Source organism: Nerophis ophidion, linkage group LG10, assembly GCF_033978795.1.
Source record: "Nerophis ophidion isolate RoL-2023_Sa linkage group LG10, RoL_Noph_v1.0, whole genome shotgun sequence".
In the NCBI taxonomy this organism is placed as follows: domain Eukaryota; kingdom Metazoa; phylum Chordata; class Actinopteri; order Syngnathiformes; family Syngnathidae; genus Nerophis; species Nerophis ophidion.
In genome coordinates, this window is record NC_084620.1 from 24,742,844 (window position 1) to 24,760,879 (window position 18,036).

Consider the following 18,036-nt stretch of genomic DNA (forward strand, 5'->3'; position numbering starts at 1 on the left):
CCGGGAAGAGCAAGACGAAGTGGCTGGGGAGAGGGTAGTCTGGCCTTCCCTGCTTAGGCTGCTACCCCAGCGACCCAACCTCGGATAAGCGGAAGAAGATGGATGGATGGATGTTCATACTGCATTAATATATGCTAATTTTAAACTTTCATGCAGAGAAGGAAATCACAACTAAGTCAATTGACCAAAACTGCATTTATTAAACAGTTATTAAGCAATGGCACAAGCGTTTGTCATTTCCAAAACAGAAAGTGCAAGATTGTCAGAGACATTTTAAGTGCCAAATAAAAATGAGCTGCATAATAGGAAATCAAATAGTCTTTGTCCTTTGCTATGTGGTACGTTACTACGGACGTTATTAATTCTGTTGACTATTTTTTTCATACAATGTTGATCTGGAATTGTTTGTCTCGACATTTTGATGGTGTGGTTGTGTGGCACCGAACGGAGATGTTGACATGCGGAGTAAACACTCTTCATTCTCTAGCAGGTGACTTTTCAAATGATGCTACATTTTAGCAGTAATGCTACTATTTATAGCAAGGCTTTTGCCCCACACTTGAAAAATTACGGTTGTCTCTTCGACATATTCCCACTTGAAGCCAAACCACCACCAGAGGATGGACCCCCTGCTGTTTTTCTTGGGAATTAATTCTTCCTTCATTCATACCTTCTCTCTATCGTATTACCACTCCTACGGCTCCGCAAGCATCACAGCTAACGTTACTCATGCTGCTATCTCTGCTTCGCGAGGGCATATACGTATGTGACGTACGTAAGAAGGTGCGCTTGTCTGTGAGGAGAGACAGAAAAGAGCGAGAAGAGCCTGTAATGTAATGCCCGCAGCTAACATCAACTGCGTGAGAACGTATACTCAATTATCACGATATAGTCATTTTCTATATCGCACAGAGACAAACCTGCGATATATTGTGTATATCGATATATCGCCCAGCCCTAATATATATATATAATATATATATATAATTAATTTGATTCCGAAGAAATATTGATTGTTGTAAGAACGGTATTGAGGCTGTGGCGCATTTGCTTACATGCGAATTGAAAAATAAAGCTCCCATAGATCCACGCTGATGTCCGTATCACCTTTTCTTCACAACCATCGAAGTGCTCATGCAAGTGACGTCGAGGCCACATTTGGGCCTCAGCGCGCTAATGCTGGAGTTTGATAAATATCACATTTTACTTGCAGCGTTAACATCCATTTTCTACCGCTTGCATACTTGCCAACCTTGAGACCTCCGATTTCAGGGGGTTGGGGGGCTTAGTGGGGTGGAGGCGTGGTTGGGGCGGGGGCGTGGTTAAGAGAGATGGCGTATAATTCACCAACTCGAGTATTTCATATACATTTCATATAAATATATATATATGTATGAAATACTTGACTTTCAGTGAATTCTAGCTATATATATATATATATAAATTAAAGAAATAGTTGAATTTCCGACAACACCTATCAAATACACAGTAATAAAAACACAGTTGTTCTACTAACTGTACTGTACTTGCTGGTTACTAAAAAAAACAACAACACTTACCTATCACTATTTGAGTAACCTTTGTTCTGCCATTTGCATATTGGCGAGCGATCTCCGAATCCACGAACATCCTTACATATTTGTTGTAGACATCCGCAAATGAGAACGGGATGTTGTTTCCAGCTATCAGCATAGCCATCTTTGTCTCAGCATAAGTTACACCTGTGGTTCTCAACCTTTTTTCAGTGATGTACCCCCTGTGAACATTTAGTCTAATTCAAGTACCCCCTAATCAGAGCAAAGCATTTTTGTTTGAAAAAATAGATAAAGTAAAATACAGCACTATGTCATCAGTTTCTAAATTATTAAATTGTATAACAGTGCAAAATATTGCTCATTTGTAGAGTTTTTTTCTTGAACTGTTTGGAAAAAAAGATATAAAAATAACTAAAAACTTGTTGAAAAATAAACAAGTGATTCAATTATGAATAAAGATTTCTACACATAGAAGTAATCAACTTAAAGAGCCCTCTTTAGGGATTGTAATAGAGATCCATCTGGATTCATCAACTTAATTCTAAACATTTCTTCACAAAAAAAGAAATCTTCAACATCAATATTTATGGAACAGGTCCACAAAAAATCTAGCTGTGAACACTGAATATTGCATTGTTGCATTTCTTTTCACAGTTTATGATCTTACATTCATATTATGTTGAAGTATTATTCAAAAAATATATTTACAAAGGATTTTTGAATTGTTGCCATTTTTACAATATTTTTTAAAAATCTCACATACCCCTTGGCATACCTTCAAGTACCTCCATTTGAGAATCACTGAGTTACACCATCGGGTCTCTATTTTGCGAAGTGGGCCATAATACTAGGTTGTGAACGATGCTGCGCTGCGGATGCTTTGTGCTTCGCTGACTGACCGTTCATTGCTGAGTATATCCGGTCGGCCGCCGTGTTCAATGGAGAAGTCTGTTCTACGAAATTTACAGGCAACATACCCCTTCCTCTTTGAACCCTCCTGGATAAACTCAAATTCTTGATTCCAATCGTTCTGGAACTTGCAAGCGTATTTCTTCATTTTGCTCGTCGACTGTGTAATATATTGGGTGGGAGTCAATAACCAGGGGACGTGATGAAGTTACGTCTCTTTACTGTGGGCTTCAGAACAGACTCCCTAATGCATTTTCCTTGACTGCACTTAAATGTAGACTATATTTACATTCCATTCTATGTACAGTAGATGGCAGTATTGTCCTGTTTAAAAGGGTCACAACATTGAGTCAGGTCTGCATGGAGATGGAGGGGGCGTGGCCTCCAGCTCCGCCTGAATTTCGGGAGTCTCCCGGAAAATCTGGGAGGGTTGGTAAGTATTACCGCTTGTAAGTTTTGGGGTCGCGGGGGGTGCTGGAGCCTATCTCAGCTGCAAAATCATATCTAAAAAAGTCTGATTTGGGCCACTTTGGCCTGCAGTGCATACTTGCCAACATTCCCGATTTTTCCGGTAGACTCCCAACTTTCAGTGCCTCTCCCAAAAATCTCCTGGGGCAAACGTTCTCCCGATTTCCACTCGGACAACTACATTGGGGGCGTGTCTTAAAGGCACTGCATTTACCGCCCTCTATAACCAGTCATCACGTCCGCTATATGCGGTATATTCACACATACAGTGAACACAAAGCATTGTTGATCAACAGCCATACTGGTCACACTGAGGGTGGCCGTATGAAAAACTTTACACTGTTACAAATATGCGCCACATTGTGAACCCACACCAAACAAGAATGACAAACACATTTCGAGAGAACATCCGTACCGTAACACAACAAAACAAATACCCAGAACCCCTTGGAGCACTAACTCTTCCGAGACGCTACAGTATACACCCCCCCACCACCAAACTCACCCCTCACCCCAATTCGGAGGTCTCAAGGTTGGCAAGTTTGCTGCAGTGTAAACAATTTTTGTAACGTGTTGACCAAATAACCACCACTACATAATTGTGTAAACCACAAATAAGTCTCACATGTATACAAATCATAATGATCCCTTTAAAATACAGATATCTCACTGCAGATGATTTCGTTGTCAGATTAGTTTCGTTTAATAAGATTGCGTGACGCCTTTGAAGTTTGACATGCCCCTTAAAACGTAGGAGCAGTTTGTTAAAAATTTCCAAAATGAATTGACTGCTATGAACATTCTTTTTTCAAAATATGTGCATTAAGTGTAGAATATTTGAAAAAAATTTAAATAAATTAACATTCACGGCAACCCAACATCCTAGACCACGTGTAAGGAACCTATGGCTCTAGAGTCAGATGCAGCTCCTTTGCTGACTGCATCTGGCTCTCAGATAAATCTTAGCTGACATTGCTTAACACGATAAATAATGAATTCCGCTGGTAATCAGTGTTAAAAATAACGTTCAAATTATAAAACATTCTCATGCGTTTTAATCCAACCATCCATTTTCTATCACAATTCTTCAAGATGTCGCATTAATGGTAAGAAGTATTATATTATCGTACTTAATGGTAAGAAGTATATTTATTATTGTTTAACTTTAGAATAACAATGTTATTAACCTGTAGAAAAACAATGTTATTAAAAAGAATTGGACTTATAATACTCTAAAAACGTTGGTCTTATTTAAAAATGCATGAATTTAGTTGTTTTAGTGGTAAAAATTATATTATATGGCTCTCACGGAAATACATTTTGAAATATCTGGCTTTCATAGATCTCAGCCAAAAAGGTTCCCGACCCGTCCTAGACTTTGCAGCGATGCGGAGGTGAAAGCCTTACCATGCGCCATAAGCGTGTGCTAAGTGTGACGGTACAAAGGTGGACAAGGGACAGATGTTAACGTCCAGAAGCCGAGATGTAACTTGATACATTATTTGATCAAAAGTGACCATAAATTATTACAACGGAATTTGGAAAGTTGCTAAGACTTAAGTTTGCAGGCTTTCAGGAAGCTCCGTGTGTAAATTGCAGGGTACAAAAACACAGAGCTGGTAAATCAAAGATCACATTTGATGAAACACGACCATGTCACTCTTGCTTCTAAATGTTTACCTTTTAGTATCGGCAGTAGCTGGGCAGCTTCGATCGTCGTTTCCAAGTTGCTAGCAGCCATTAGCTTCTCCTGCGGCGGAAGTATAAACATGACAATTTCCGCTTAAAATTGGACTGGCATTAATAACCATTTATGGCCGTAGATACTGTCAAGTTAAATCTAAAGAATACAAAAGTTCCAGCTTCTGAAGCAAAATGAAAAAATATATATTTGGAATTTAACGTATTTTTTGAGACGCGCTCGTACTTCCATTTTAGATAAATACAGTAAGCATGTTTAAATGTCTAGTATTCCGACTTTTCACAAAGAGCACATAAAACGTAATAGCTTTCTGTCTTGTACTGAAATGCTTTAACGATCAAACATGGATTTTGAATACAAAAAAACATGAAGGCCAGTTGAATAGGTATAGCACTCTAGCTAGTAGGCCTTTAACAAGCTCCTTACGTTAACAAACAGTGCTGGTAAAAATATCGAACACATTTGATGCAAAACAAACGTTTCACTATCGTTTAAGATATACCGTTATGTACCAGCAGTATTTCAACGGCTTCATCGTCGTTTCCCATAGCTGCTATCCGTCAACAGCTGCACTCGCGACGGAAGATTGTAGAATACACACTTCACTTCAAAATAAGAGTGACTCCAAAAAAGAATGACACTCCTTTTCACATTTTTTAATTTTCAAATTAATATATTTTAGTGTTTAAAACCATGTATGTAATTTATTGAGAAATAGCAAGCCCTGAGCAAGTAAGCTATTAATAAACAGCAGATTAAATGTTTACACATTCCAACAATTACTTACAAGTAACATACACAATTAATCTCGCAAAAATTACATGAAAAGGAGTAGCTATCGGTCATAATTCTAAATATTTGAATTTTAAGACTATGTACACTTAACATAAATACATAGTACCATGATGATGAGTTCACATGTATAGGATCACTGTAATAGCGAAAATGTAAAACTCAATTGCACAGTGTAGATCCATCTTTGTTATAATATCCTGCAGGCGCAGAGCAGCAATGCCAGCTTGTTCTTATCTTTTGGACGCTTTCTGTTGAAGTGTCCCATAATATTTCTGGAAAAACAACAAGACAACAAAGAAGATGCATGAATCAAATATGTGTGCATGTGCGTGTGCGTGTACCTTAAGGTTGTTGTAATGCTCTCTACTGCTGCAGTGCACTTCTTGTGTTGTAATCTCGTGTTGGTAGAAAGTCGAGCACACATCACAGAAATACCCGCACCTGACAAACTCCTGACCTGGACATCAAACAGGAAGTGGTTAGATAAAACTAACCTATGTCTCAATTGATAAAAAAGTGTGTCTGTGTAGTACCAAGAGGGTTGTTGGCTTTGAACGCTGGCAGTCCAAAGCTTGGTGCGACACATGGAGCCTGAGAACGTGTTCGCTTTGTCGCAATATGCTCCTCCTTTACAACTAAAAGAGGAAGAAGAATGGTTGATATCCTCCAAAAAAGTGAGCGAAAGACAAGATGCTAACCAGAAGTTGGTCTGCCTCTCCTCATCGCTCTACCACTCCAGTTGGGGGAGGATGCTTCTTCAGGATCCGCCTCTTCTGCCTTGTCCTGCAACACCATGCTTGCATTGTCTTCTGAAGACGAAGTCAAAAGATGTTGTCTTGCCTGGCGTTGTCGAGTACACTTAGTAGGTTGTGATGTTTCCACGGATTCATCTTTATCCCCATCATCATCATGACAATCACCATCGAAAGGCACTTCTTTGGCTGGAGATTCATTCAAAGAATCAATGATCTCATTTGACTTGTTCTCCTGATGTTTGCTGTCAGTCATATCCTTCTTTTTTGGACTATTGTGATCATGAAGTGTCTTGTTCTCCACAGAATCCAGGACCTGGAATGGGGTTTCCTCTTCATCACCAGCATCTTGTTCATCCTTTTCTAAACAGTCATCTTTACTTTTAGTGGTTTGGACTGCTTTCTTAGGTCTTCCTCTTCTTCCTTTTCCTCTTGTAGTTGGAGGACTCTTCACTTCATCTTTCAGAACAGGCTGCGTTTTCTTGGTTGGTGTTTCTTTTTTGGTGCATTCCTGTGACGTTCTTGTCCTTTTCTTCATTGGTGTCATTTCTTCTTGAACTCTTTTCTCACTCAAAGCATTGTTTTTTAGCAGCCTCCCTCTTTTTCCTCTGCTCGATTGGGTTGTGATGCTGGGCTCTTCTTGTACTATCTCAGTGTCCACATAGTCTAAGATGTGAAATGTAGTCTCCTCATCCTCAACAGATGAATCATGGGTCTTTTCTTGCATGCTCCTGGACTGTTGAACTTTAAGAGAATCAACAACCTGGTGCTTCTGCTCAACTTCAGGTAGTCCTGAAGTGGTGTGGTTCTTCACTTGAGTCTGCTGCGTCTTTGGAGAGTCATGTTCTTCTTTCTTGGATATTGTGCACGGAGAACACAATTCCCACTCACTCGCTGTCTCACTCTCAGTAGAAGTTGGGTGCTCTTCAACAGAATCAATCACCTGTTGAGCTTCTTCTTTTTCTGAGACCATGGTGCCTTCTTTACAAACTGAGGTTTTTACAATGTCAATGTCATAGTCATCTTTGTTTGTTTGACAGGATTCTGCTGTCACCTCTTGGTCGTCTTCCACGTTGGTCTTCTGCTTGTCTTTACCCATAAAAGACTTGAATTCTGCAGGTAGCGGGTCACTCACATCTTCTGTTTGAGCCACTGTATGCAGTGGGGGTTCTGTCACGCTTGCTGGTCCAACAATGGCTAGCTCAGAGGAGACCTCAACATTGCACTGCTCATCGGTGCAACATTTGGATTGCTCCCCCTTTTCCTTAACAGCATCTTGAGATTGCTTCACTGTGATTGTTAGGGTTCTAGCTTTTGCGGGACCTTTCTTATCAGCTCTTTTTTTTCCTTTTGAAACCTGCTTGATTGAGACATTCTTTGCTTTGGAATATGACGCTGTGGCTTTCGAGACCTTTGCCAGGCTTATAGGGTAAGTTCTAGATGGAGTTGGTTGACGGTCCAGTTCCGTACTTGTTTCCGCTCTGGTTTGTTGAGAAACAGCAGGCATCTCGTGAAGAGGAGGCTTGCTGGATGTGCTGTACCTGGAATAAGCAAACAAAATGCTAGAATGAACCAAAGAGAACAAATGGACATGTTAAAGTTAGATAACTAAAAGTATGTCTTACGTGTTCGACTCCTCGTCGTCACTGTCCTGCACACGAACAAGACAATGTTTGGAGGAGAATTCAGCAGACAGAATACATTTAACAGGAAACATGCACTCACCATCTGTTTAACAACAGACACCGGAATGTCCTTTAAACAGAAGCTCTTTACGTTCTTCATCTTCTTGGCGGCGTCTTCTTGCTCAAAACACACAATGGCCTGCATGTGTACACATATACATTTATCGCTGAAGACATCCTCGTGGATAATGGAAGACCGCTCTAATGTGTCCCTCCAACATTTAAGACAGTACCTCGCCTTTGGCCCGAAACAGTACAACCGACTTGGTTTTTCCAAAGTTCTCGGCATAGGACGCAACGTCATCGTGGGAGAGATCACTACATATACCCTCCAGCTTCACCATTGTCGGGGGCGATGACTTGAGTCCGACCTGATGAGAGACAATTAGGTCAACAGAAGCAGATATTTGTCATCACAAAGGAACAACTGAAGAACAACTGTATGTCTCTTTCAAGTTCTTCTGCAGCATACTCCTCTGGGCATGCCTTTATTGAGTACTGGGAACAGAAAATGGTCCTTAAGTGGAAGAATGTGCCCCTATTCCATGCTCTGAATTATCTGATTCATTACAAAGAAGACTCCACTACACCTTTATGAAAGAGGAAGTTGGCGCTTCGGTCACATCCATTTGTTTGTCTGCAGATGAGGGCGAGGAAAGGGCAAGTGAAGAGAAAGACTCCATCTTGAGTAGTTCAGCCAGCAAGGCAGGAGCCAGAGTTTTCACCACAGTCTCCAGATCCCTCTGGTTGGACAAAGACTGGACCGCTGGACACACAAGACACAAGCAGGCTAGCCTTTCATCTATCCCAAGTCTCTTCTAGTCAAGATGCAGTTGAGTTGATCTTCTACCTGATGTTTCCAACACCTTCTTTGCAAGATGTTCTGCAGTGTATGAATTCTCTAAAAAAGGAACTTTTGCATCCTGACTCCTCCTTGGTAAAGAATGTCTTTTCATAAACCTTTTGGGTGATGCAGACCGGTCTCTGTGCCTTTCTGGTGACAAGCACTTTTTGGGGCTCCTTGGTGGCGAAGATGTCCCCCGATGGCTTCTTGCTGATGGATATTGTCTGTCCCAGCTCCTGGAGCGTGAGCGATAGCTGTGAAAATGACAACGAGACCTTAAAGAACAGCAGCATTCCAGAATTCATCTTTTGAGACTACTAAAAATAAACAAAATTTGTCCTGAATGTTTCACACATCACAAAGAAAGTGTACTGTTTGAGGAGTGGTGAATTCGTCTAGGTTAGGACCTGCGAATATGTCGGCTCGAATGCGGGGAATTCCGTCGTCTCTCCGGGCTCCACCGCCTCTTTTTACTCCTGGAAGGCGACCTTTCATAGCTTCTGGAACGGGAGTGCCGGCTGTCACAGGATGAGGAAGAGTAGGACCTGCGAGACATGTCATTGTGAGGGCAAAATGTCCACAATGTAGATTAGAGGGACATTGAAAGTGCAGGAGGAACCTGCGTCTGGAGGTGCAGGGGGACGGTGAGCGTCTCCTGGCTTTGTCGAACGTTGAAACAGGCTTGCTGCTAAGATAAGGATGAGAACAAAGTGTGCATCAAATGTCAGAAATGAGCAATAAAAATTAAAGACAAAAACAGACGTACGTCTTCCTGCTGGTGAGATGCAGGCTGCTGTTCGGTTGAACGAGACCATCCTTGGAAATTAAAAACAAGAGGATGTTTTAGGGGTTTACAATGTCATGTCTGAGTATACACTTTGTTACAAAGACAAACCATGTTTGAAAAGACTCTGGACGGGTCCACCACATTGTTGGATATTCGGGCTGTTTGGGGCAGGGCGTTTGAAAGGGGCGCTCTTCTAGGGGGTGCAGCAGTCGGAGGCTGACCTAGACACGAAAACTGAGTGACAATACTACAGATGGGTTGCACCCGTTTACTACAACCATCATCAGGTTTCTCTGGCATATCTTGCTTGCTTGTCGTGCACTGCTGTGCATGAGGTTTATTTGACATGTCTTGCTTATTTGATATATCTTGTTGTTTAATTGCTAAACATTGTTGCGTGGTCGGCTCCAGATTTTTTGCCATTCTCTGTTGCAGCTCCTTTGTGTATTGATTCCTCCTGGGTTCACTGGCACTGCTGTCGTCTTCATTTTTACAAGAAATGAGCAACAAGTTAGGTCGGCTGGAATGTGCTTGGTGGTATGCAGCGATGGATGCTTGTGATTCTGGTTTTGATGAGTGACCCGCTTCCAGTTCTCTCCGATAAACTATTTTAGATGATGCATGTTGGACATCTATTTCTTTTCCTGTCAGAGTAAAACTCTGTACTGCATAAACTGAATTGTGACTTTTAGGAGCCACAAAAGGGAGCATTGAGCTAAGAGAAGAGCTGGAATTTGCCTGATCTCTGAAATAAGCAGCCTGTAGAGCATTTTCCAAAGTGTTGCTTTCAGGCGCTGCTAAAGAATGTTTCAAACTGTTTTTTTGTGCAAATTGAGTCAATACTTTGGATAGATCTGTGGTGGCTGATGCAGTGACAGATGTTACGGTGGCGGCTATTGCAGTAGCGGCAATTGTAGTGGTGGCTGCAACAGCTCTTTCAGCTTTCTGAAGGCGTATTTGCCGTAAGATGAACGGTAAACTAGCAGGGGTAATCTGGTCTTCAGGATAGGCTAGCAGAAGGTCCATGTCCTCCTTTTCAAGTCCAAAGCGTTGAAGGATATTGGCAGCCGATTCTGAGGTATATTTGGTTGGGCTGGACCCGGGGGGAGCTGCTAGTTTATCTGACATAGGATGGTCATGATCACACAATCCCGGAATTGACTGATGATGTAGTTTAGTTTCATGAAAGACATTGAAGCATGAATCCATGGCACCACCATAGCTTTCTGCAGCTGTGGTTTGGTCGAGTGGGTTCAAAGCGGTGGTCCTTGCATCAAATGGGGGGACATCTGTTTGTTGACAACTTTGATGTGAAGGCTGAGGCAAAGGTTTTCCGTGAGCCCTCACCTCTTTAATGTGTCTAACATGCATATTTATAGACCTCAGGATTGCTTCATTGCTAGGGACAGTGCTGGGTTCTGGCCAACCATGAGGCACTTGTGTAGGGAACATCTCAGAAGTCCCAGACAGATCTCCAGAACAGCTCAATCAGGATCCTGTGCTGATAAAAATGCCCCCTTGGAAGCCCCTCTCTGTAGGTGTTTGGTTGGCCAAGGGGGTTTTTGGTCTTAAGAAAGTTGGAGAGCCAGATAGCCTGCAGATACAAAGTGAACTGAAATGGTGGAGCTAGCTGTCAATATCCCACCTCAGCCCCCACTGACCACAATATTGTGTCTGGGCTTGCGCTAGATGACTGTGAGCTGAGCTAAATGCTATAAGGGGGCACTTATGGACCAAGGGGCAAGAAGATGGATGCAAAGCAAAGCTGAAAAATAAAATAAAAAAACAAGTTATTGCAAAGGACATCACTGTTATTTTTTCACTGTTATTTTTTCCTGCTTTTTTCTAGGTAAGGATGGGACAAAATGAAAAGAAAACATTGAATTCTTGGGGCAGCAAACAAAGCAATAAAAAGAACATTGTGAAGAAAGAAACTGTGTGCGGTCTGTCTTTACACTTGACAGCAGCTACGACGATTCTGTTAAAATTAAAACGTGCTTGTCGCATTCCTGTGCGTTGTTTCTTTCCATACTGGTTTTGCAGCATTTAGCGTAATCTCATAAAATCCTCTGGTGCCGTGAATGTCCATCAAGTGACGAAAGTAACATCATAGTGAAGATGCTCATTCTTTGGTCTGTGTTTCAATGCATGGCTGACAATCGACCAAATGAGCACTCCTGCGTTAAACCATATCAAGTTATATTTGAAATCCGCAAAGTATGTGAAAATATTGTCTGAACATCCACAAAATGTCTAAAGTCAAAATTTTGCAGCGTATGCTTTACAGATCGTGTTCAAGCTGCTTTCTGAAGGTCTTTTGTGCTTTTGTTTTTATAATTGTATACGATTGACTTGTTTTGAAACAATTGTATGCCATACAATTATATGTAACACAAGCAAAAGAACAAGTTTAAATGTGTTCACATTGTTACACTCTCAATACAATTCACCATAAAAATACATCTAAAAATGTACAGTTAACATTGGTATTGGCATGGCCCAAGCTCACTCATGGATAATTAGAATCTGCAGCATAAAACCCTGATTGGAAAATCCTTAACCTGTAGTTCTGCTTTTACTGTAAGGCCATGTCCACATAGACACAGATAGTTAAAAAAAAAAGATATTTGGGGTTAAAACGATCTCCAATAACGCAAGTGTAGTTTCAGAACTGTCTCTGTCTACACACTAACGCATACATATTTTGTCTAATCAGAAGCCTGGAATAGCAGCCACAACTGACTTGGTGAAGTGAAGTGAATTATACATAAGTTCATGATTTGTCGTTAAACCAGAATAAAAACATGAGATAATGTTGTTCCTTTGACACAAAGCAAAAAGTATTGCATGCCAAAGTTGTCCCGTCAGTGTGGAGCCATCATATCCTTAATAGATGACTGTCATTGACGCTGGCGGACTGTTGCAAAGTCCGTTTTGATGTGTCTTTTTTGTAAATGTTGAGTGAAAATAAAAGCATTTTTACGTTAAAAAATACAGTAAATCCTTTCATAGTGTGTTTAAAAGGTAGTAAGGCAGTGTTGTTTAGCTTTGGAAATGACACCATTCTCAGTTTGTGTCGTGTACACGCATACGCTGAGTGGAGAGTTTAGAACTCTACACTTTGGCCAGCGATTGCGAAAGTCTGCGTTTTTAAAGGCAAAAGTATGCATTTGCGTGTAGGACAAGAGTCCTAAATGCAGCGATGATTATGTGTTTATAAGGTTCCAGGTTTGTGTGGACATGGCTTAACTTTCAAAACATAGCGAATTGCACCAAGTAGACATGAACAATTACACCTATCATCATTTGCTTTTTAAGGCCATTTCCACACAAACACGGATAGCTTCAAAAACACATACCCGGGGTTAAAACAATCTATCCACACGGGTGTAGTTTCAAAACTGTCTGTCTACAAACAAACGCATACACCTGCTGTCATGCACATTAGCACAAATCAGAAGCCTGGAAAAGCAGAAAAAGCTGACATTTTATCTCCATCCATCTTCTTCCGCTTATCCGAGGTCTGGTCGCGGGGGCAGTAGCCTAAGCAGGGAATCCCAGACTTCCCTCTCCCCAGCTACTTCGTCCAGCTCCTCCCGGGGGATCCCGAGGCGTTCCCAGGCCAGCCAGGAGATATAGTCTTCCCAACATGTCCTGGGTCTTCCCCGTGGCTTTCTACCGGTCGGACGTGCCCTAAACACCTCCCGAAGGAAGCGTTCGGGTGGCATCCTGACCAGATGCCCGAACCACCTCATCTGGCTCCTCTCGATGTGGAGGAGCAGCAGCTTTAGTTTGAGCTCATCCCGGATGACAGAGCTTCTTACCCTATCTCTAAGGGAGAGCCCCGCCACCCAGTGGAGCAAGCTCATTTCGGCCGCTTATACCCATGATCTTGTCCTTTCGGTCTTAAACCAAAGCTCATGACCATCAGTGAAGATGGGAACGTAGATCAACCGGTAAAGTGAGAACTTTGGCTTTCGGCTCAACTCCTTCTTCACAACAACGGATCGATACAGCATCCGCATTACTGAAGATGCCACACCGATCCGCCTGTCGACCTCACGATCTACTCTTCCCTCACTCGTGAACAAGACTGAGGACAAGATCTCCTCCCCAACGCAGAGATGGAACTCCACCCTTTTCCGGGCGGAGTAGCTCGGAAAACGGGCTCGGACTTGGAGGTGTTGATTCTCTACCCTCTACCACGATAAGGTGGCAGCTCAGAGAGGAGCCAGCGTTTCATCTCTGTTTTTTTTTTATATTACTTGTGGTAACTACAAATACTATTACATATACATTATCTTTAAAACGAGCCTGCACTTACACAGAGCCCTGGGAAGATTATGAATCTTTTTGTTGGTGCCTAAAGCGCACAGACGCGCCGGTGCGGCTGAAACCCGACACTTGTTGAATTGTAACACGTTTAATCAGCAACATGGTGATATATTACAAGTGTAATGAATTATAATACGTTTAATCAGCAACATGGGGATACAATACATATGTAGTGAAGTATACATTTTTTTTTTATTAGCACACACTAACCAAGAGTCAAAGAACCTCTTGAATGCTTAGGTGCCTAAAGCGCACGGACGTGCGTGTGGTGCTGCAAAACTCTTGAGGAATATATAATTTAATTCAATTCAATCATCAGTATAGTGATATATTACATGTGCAATGAAGTGTACATTATCTTTAACATCAGGACACACTAACAAGAAATCAAGGAGGGGTTTTTTTTGTAGCTCGGGCAGGTTAAACTCGCACCAGGCATCATCTACACAAACGAAACCAACACAATAAGTAAATAATTTCATGATTTGTCGTCAAATAAGGATTAAAACCATGAAGTAAAAAAGCAAAAAGTATTGCTTGTCAAAGTTGTTCCATTAGCTGGCTGTCTGACACGTATCTGATCCAAAACAGCTGACTGCCATTGGCGCGAGTGTAGCAGTGTCTTTCAAAGCCCATTTTGAGGAGTCTTTTTATTAATGTAGAGTGAAAATAGCAGCTTGTTTACGGTCAAACATACAGTAACCCCTCTTAGTGTGTTTAAAGCCAGCAAGGCAGTGCTATTTACTAATATATTGAGCTTTTGAAATGACAGCGCACAACAGTGACGTCATCATAGGAGTAAAAGTCTGCGTTTGAGCCATGTACACGCACAAATACCCTGAGGAAAGTGTTTTGGAACTCTTCACCTTGGCCAGCTTTGCAAAACGGTGTGTTTTTAAGGACAATTATTAAGTTTTCGTTTTTGTGTGAACAGGGCCTAATACACAGGGAAACTTCAATTGTTTTAAAATGTCGACCACATTCCTGTACAAGCCAGTATGCCCCACAACTAAAGGATAGCGAAAAAGAAAGTGCCTATTGACAATGCGGACTGCAATGGTGGACTAGCGTAAAGTACCTATGTATAAGTAGTCAGCTGAAATCACCAATTGGAAAAAATGTCACATATGGGCAATGTTTCGGGGGGCTCATTTTCCGCAAGTATCAATCATTCAAAGTCTACTTAAATAGCCCTAAATCACGATTGTCTCAAAGAGCTGCACAAGCCACGACATCCTCGGCTCAGACCACACATCTGGGCAAGAAAAAAACTCAACCCAAAGGGATGCAATGAGAAACCTTGGAGGGGACCGCAGATGTGGAGACCCCCCAAGGGCAACCGGTGCGATGGACGTCGAGTGGATCTAGTTCAGACCGGGGTAAATTAAGGCCCGGGGGCCACATGCGGCCCGTTAAGCTTTTCAATCTGGCCCGCCGGACAATCCCAAATATTTTGTTTAGATCTTTAAAGGCCTACTGAAAGATGTTCTTATTTAAACGGGGATAGCAGGTCCATTCTATGTGTCATACTTGATCATTTCGCGATATTGCCATATTTTTGCTGAAAGGATTTAGTAGAGAACATCCACGATAAAGTTCACAACTTTCAGTGCTAAGACAAATGCCCTGCCTCTACCGGAAGTCGCAGACGATGCCGTCACATGTTGATGGCTCCTCACATATTCACATTGATTTTAATGGGAGCCTCCAACAAAAAGTGATATTCGGACAGAGAAAACGACAATTTCCCCATTAATTTGAGCGAGGATGAAAGATTTGTGTTTGAGGATATTGATAGCGGACTAGAAAAAAAAAAAACGCGATTGCATTGGGACGGATTCCGATGTTTTTAAGAGACATTTACTAGGATAATTCTGGGAAATCTCTTATCTTTCTATTGTGTTGCTAGTGTTTTAGTGAGTTAAATAGTACCTGATAGTCGGAGGTGTGTCTCCACGGGTGTCTTGACGCCAGTGTCTCAGGGGAGTCGACGGCAGCGATGGACGGCACAAGTTCAGCTTTTCTACGGTAAAAAGCGACTTTTTACCACAATTTTCTAACCGAAACCTGCTGGTTGACATTCCGTCGTGATTCATGTTTGCTTGACCGCGCTCTGATCCATAGTAAAGTTTCACCTCCAGGAATTTTAAACAAGGAATCACCATGTGTTTGTGTGGCTAAAGGCTAAAGCTTCCCAACTCCATCTTTCTACTGTGACTTCTCCAATATTAATTGAACAAATTGCAAAAGATTCAGCAACACAGATCTCCAAAATACTGTGTAATTATGCCGTAAAAGCAGACGACTTTTAGCTGTGTGTGTGCGCAGCGCTCGTACTTCCTAAAAACCCGTGACGTCTTGCGTACACGTCATCATTACACAACAATTTCAAGACAAAACTCCCAGGAAATTTAAAATTGTAATTTAGTAAACTAAAAAGGCCGTATTGGCATGTGTTGCAATGTTAATATTTCATCATTGATATATAAACCTTCAGACTGCGATGTGGGTAGTAGTGGGTTTCAGTAGGCCTTTAAGATAGAAACTGTAGCTGCCATTATGATGTGCAGTGATGTTTTCTAATGACCGTAAGTCTTCAACTATACAAAGCATTTCAATGGTTGGAATCTGCGCTTATGGATGATATACCAGTTACTATGGTAATCTAATTAGTTACTATGGTAATCTACGTCACAGCAGCTCAGACGAGGCACCAAGCAGTGTGGGCGGGAAGCGTTTCCACAAACGCGGAAGGAGCTTTTCACAACAAAGTTCTACAGCTTAGTGATATATCAGATGTATCAGATTGTAGGTGGGTTTATTTTGTACCCTTCGTTCATATTTCACTGTTTGTTGAATTTTTTTGCGTTTCACTTGATTGAAAAATATGTCAATCGAAAGGGGGTGTGACATTCATATTTTGTCAATATTCGGTGTTTAATCGTTCTAGAAAAATGCAAAATTCAATTACATTTTTTAATGCGGTCTGTCATAATGTTTTTAGCATTCAATCAGACATTATTGTGAAGTTTTGTATTAGTGTCCCTAAAAGTAGATATAACGGCCTCCTGACACCATTTTTTCTCTAAATGTGGCCCCCCGAGTCAAAATAATTACCCAGGCCTGATCTGGTTAATAGTGTGAGAGTCCAAAATATGTAGGAAGCAATATTGTTTCATAAATATGTATCAGCAATGTCTTTATGATTTGATTTTACATTTTCGGGATTTACGCAGATCCCCAATACACAACTGGTACCAAAATGTAAGGAAAGTTGGTTTAGCATAACAGGCTCCCTTTAAATGGTAAGCCGTCAAAAGTGTAGGAAGAAGCTTAGTTTAAAGTTATTCCGTGTTGTTTGCAAAGGGGTTTGAAAAATAATGATATAAATAAGCGATGTATGCTCATACAAGACGTGCAGCGGTGTACAGTATTTTAAAAACCAATACGACGACCAAGTTAGCGGCAGCTCAGCCGTCCGAGCCAGAGGCCGTGCACGCCTGTTGTCATGTTTGACAGAAAATAAGCCCACAACTCACTTTTTAAAACAAAAACACATCACTAACACATTTCATAGTATATCAGTTGTACTGTACTTCTATTACGTTTAATGTATCATGCCTTACTTTTGTTTCCTTATTGTTTTGTTTTCGCGTACCGCTTCTTGTGCAGGCCTGGAACGCGAGAGGTCTTCTTCTTCCGATTTTCGGTAGGCGAGACGCAGTGAATGTGTATTGTTGCCCTCCACAGGTGCATAGCAGTAGTTCTTCAGCGCCTCAGATATTGTCGTACAATCCATAAAAAAAAAAAATTTGGTGATTTGTGTTTTCAGCGGAGCATAGTCTTTAGTCAAGTGTCTACTCTTCAGTTGCTGTCAGTTTTGTACATGGTCTTATTTGTAGCAAATTGTAAAAGCATGAGTTACAGTTTCTTCTTCGACACTGCTTTTTCCCCACAATATCCTTGTTTTCCATTTTAAAAACGTGGTTTAATAGCTGGCTACATAAGCTGGAAAGGCCGGAGATGTTATACGATGACACGTGTTCAAACGAAACGGAAATCAGACACTTCCAGCTTTTTCTTTCTTGTTATTGTTTCACCCAGGGCCGCCCCTAGCGAAATGCAACAAAAAGGGTTCAAGACACATCTTGTAAATCAGGTTTTTTACTGATCATCACTCTTTTTAGGGTCTGTATTTGTATTGTTATTTTCAACTGGATTTGT

General features: G+C 41.4%; 2 protein-coding genes across 7 annotated transcripts in view; both read right to left on the minus strand.

Annotated features, from left to right (window-relative positions):
* The window catches only part of LOC133560501 (uncharacterized), a 36,731-nt gene extending 31,516 nt beyond the window's left edge, over positions 1-5,215 (minus strand). The window contains exons 1-2 of the mRNA XM_061913087.1: positions 5,127-5,215; positions 4,593-4,662 (exon numbers count right to left, since the gene is read on the minus strand). The gene's annotated coding sequence lies outside the window, so the exon portion shown is untranslated. The remainder of the gene's footprint in view (positions 1-4,592; positions 4,663-5,126) is intronic.
* Positions 5,216-5,255: 40 nt separating this feature from the next.
* Positions 5,256-17,626, minus strand: LOC133560503 (zinc finger protein 638-like). Of its 6 annotated transcripts, none has more exons than XM_061913095.1 (15): positions 17,439-17,493; positions 15,745-15,835; positions 9,586-11,242; positions 9,457-9,506; positions 9,310-9,375; positions 9,098-9,235; positions 8,697-8,944; positions 8,437-8,612; positions 8,080-8,217; positions 7,887-7,985; positions 7,787-7,812; positions 6,108-7,702; positions 5,943-6,044; positions 5,751-5,866; positions 5,256-5,681 (listed from the first exon to the last, which is right to left on the minus strand). In XM_061913095.1, exons 3-15 carry the CDS (start codon positions 10,927-10,929, stop codon positions 5,640-5,642), a joined length of 4,140 nt encoding a protein of 1,379 aa, XP_061769079.1. In that variant the 5' UTR covers positions 10,930-11,242; positions 15,745-15,835; positions 17,439-17,493; the 3' UTR covers positions 5,256-5,639. The 6 variants fall into 6 exon arrangements, with proteins under 6 accessions (XP_061769079.1, XP_061769077.1, XP_061769081.1 ...); XM_061913093.1 differs by having other exon boundaries at positions 9,310-9,378; XM_061913097.1 differs by lacking the exon at positions 9,586-11,242 and having other exon boundaries at positions 17,439-17,626.
* Between the last annotated feature and the right edge of the window lie 410 nt (positions 17,627-18,036).

What these genes read in the sequence shown, in the direction of transcription:
- LOC133560503 (XM_061913094.1), bottom strand. Translation starts at nt 10,929, where the DNA reads ATGTTCCCTACACAAGTGCCTCATGGTTGGCCAGAACCCAGCACTGTC. An exon ending in CCAGAGTCTTTTCAAACATG is followed by an intron (nt 9,507 to 9,585) that starts GTTTGTCTTTGT and finishes TTAATTTCCAAG; the next exon opens with GATGGTCTCGTTCAACCGAA. An exon ending in CAAAGCCAACAACCCTCTTG is followed by an intron (nt 5,867 to 5,942) that starts GTACTACACAGA and finishes TTTGATGTCCAG; the next exon opens with GTCAGGAGTTTGTCAGGTGC.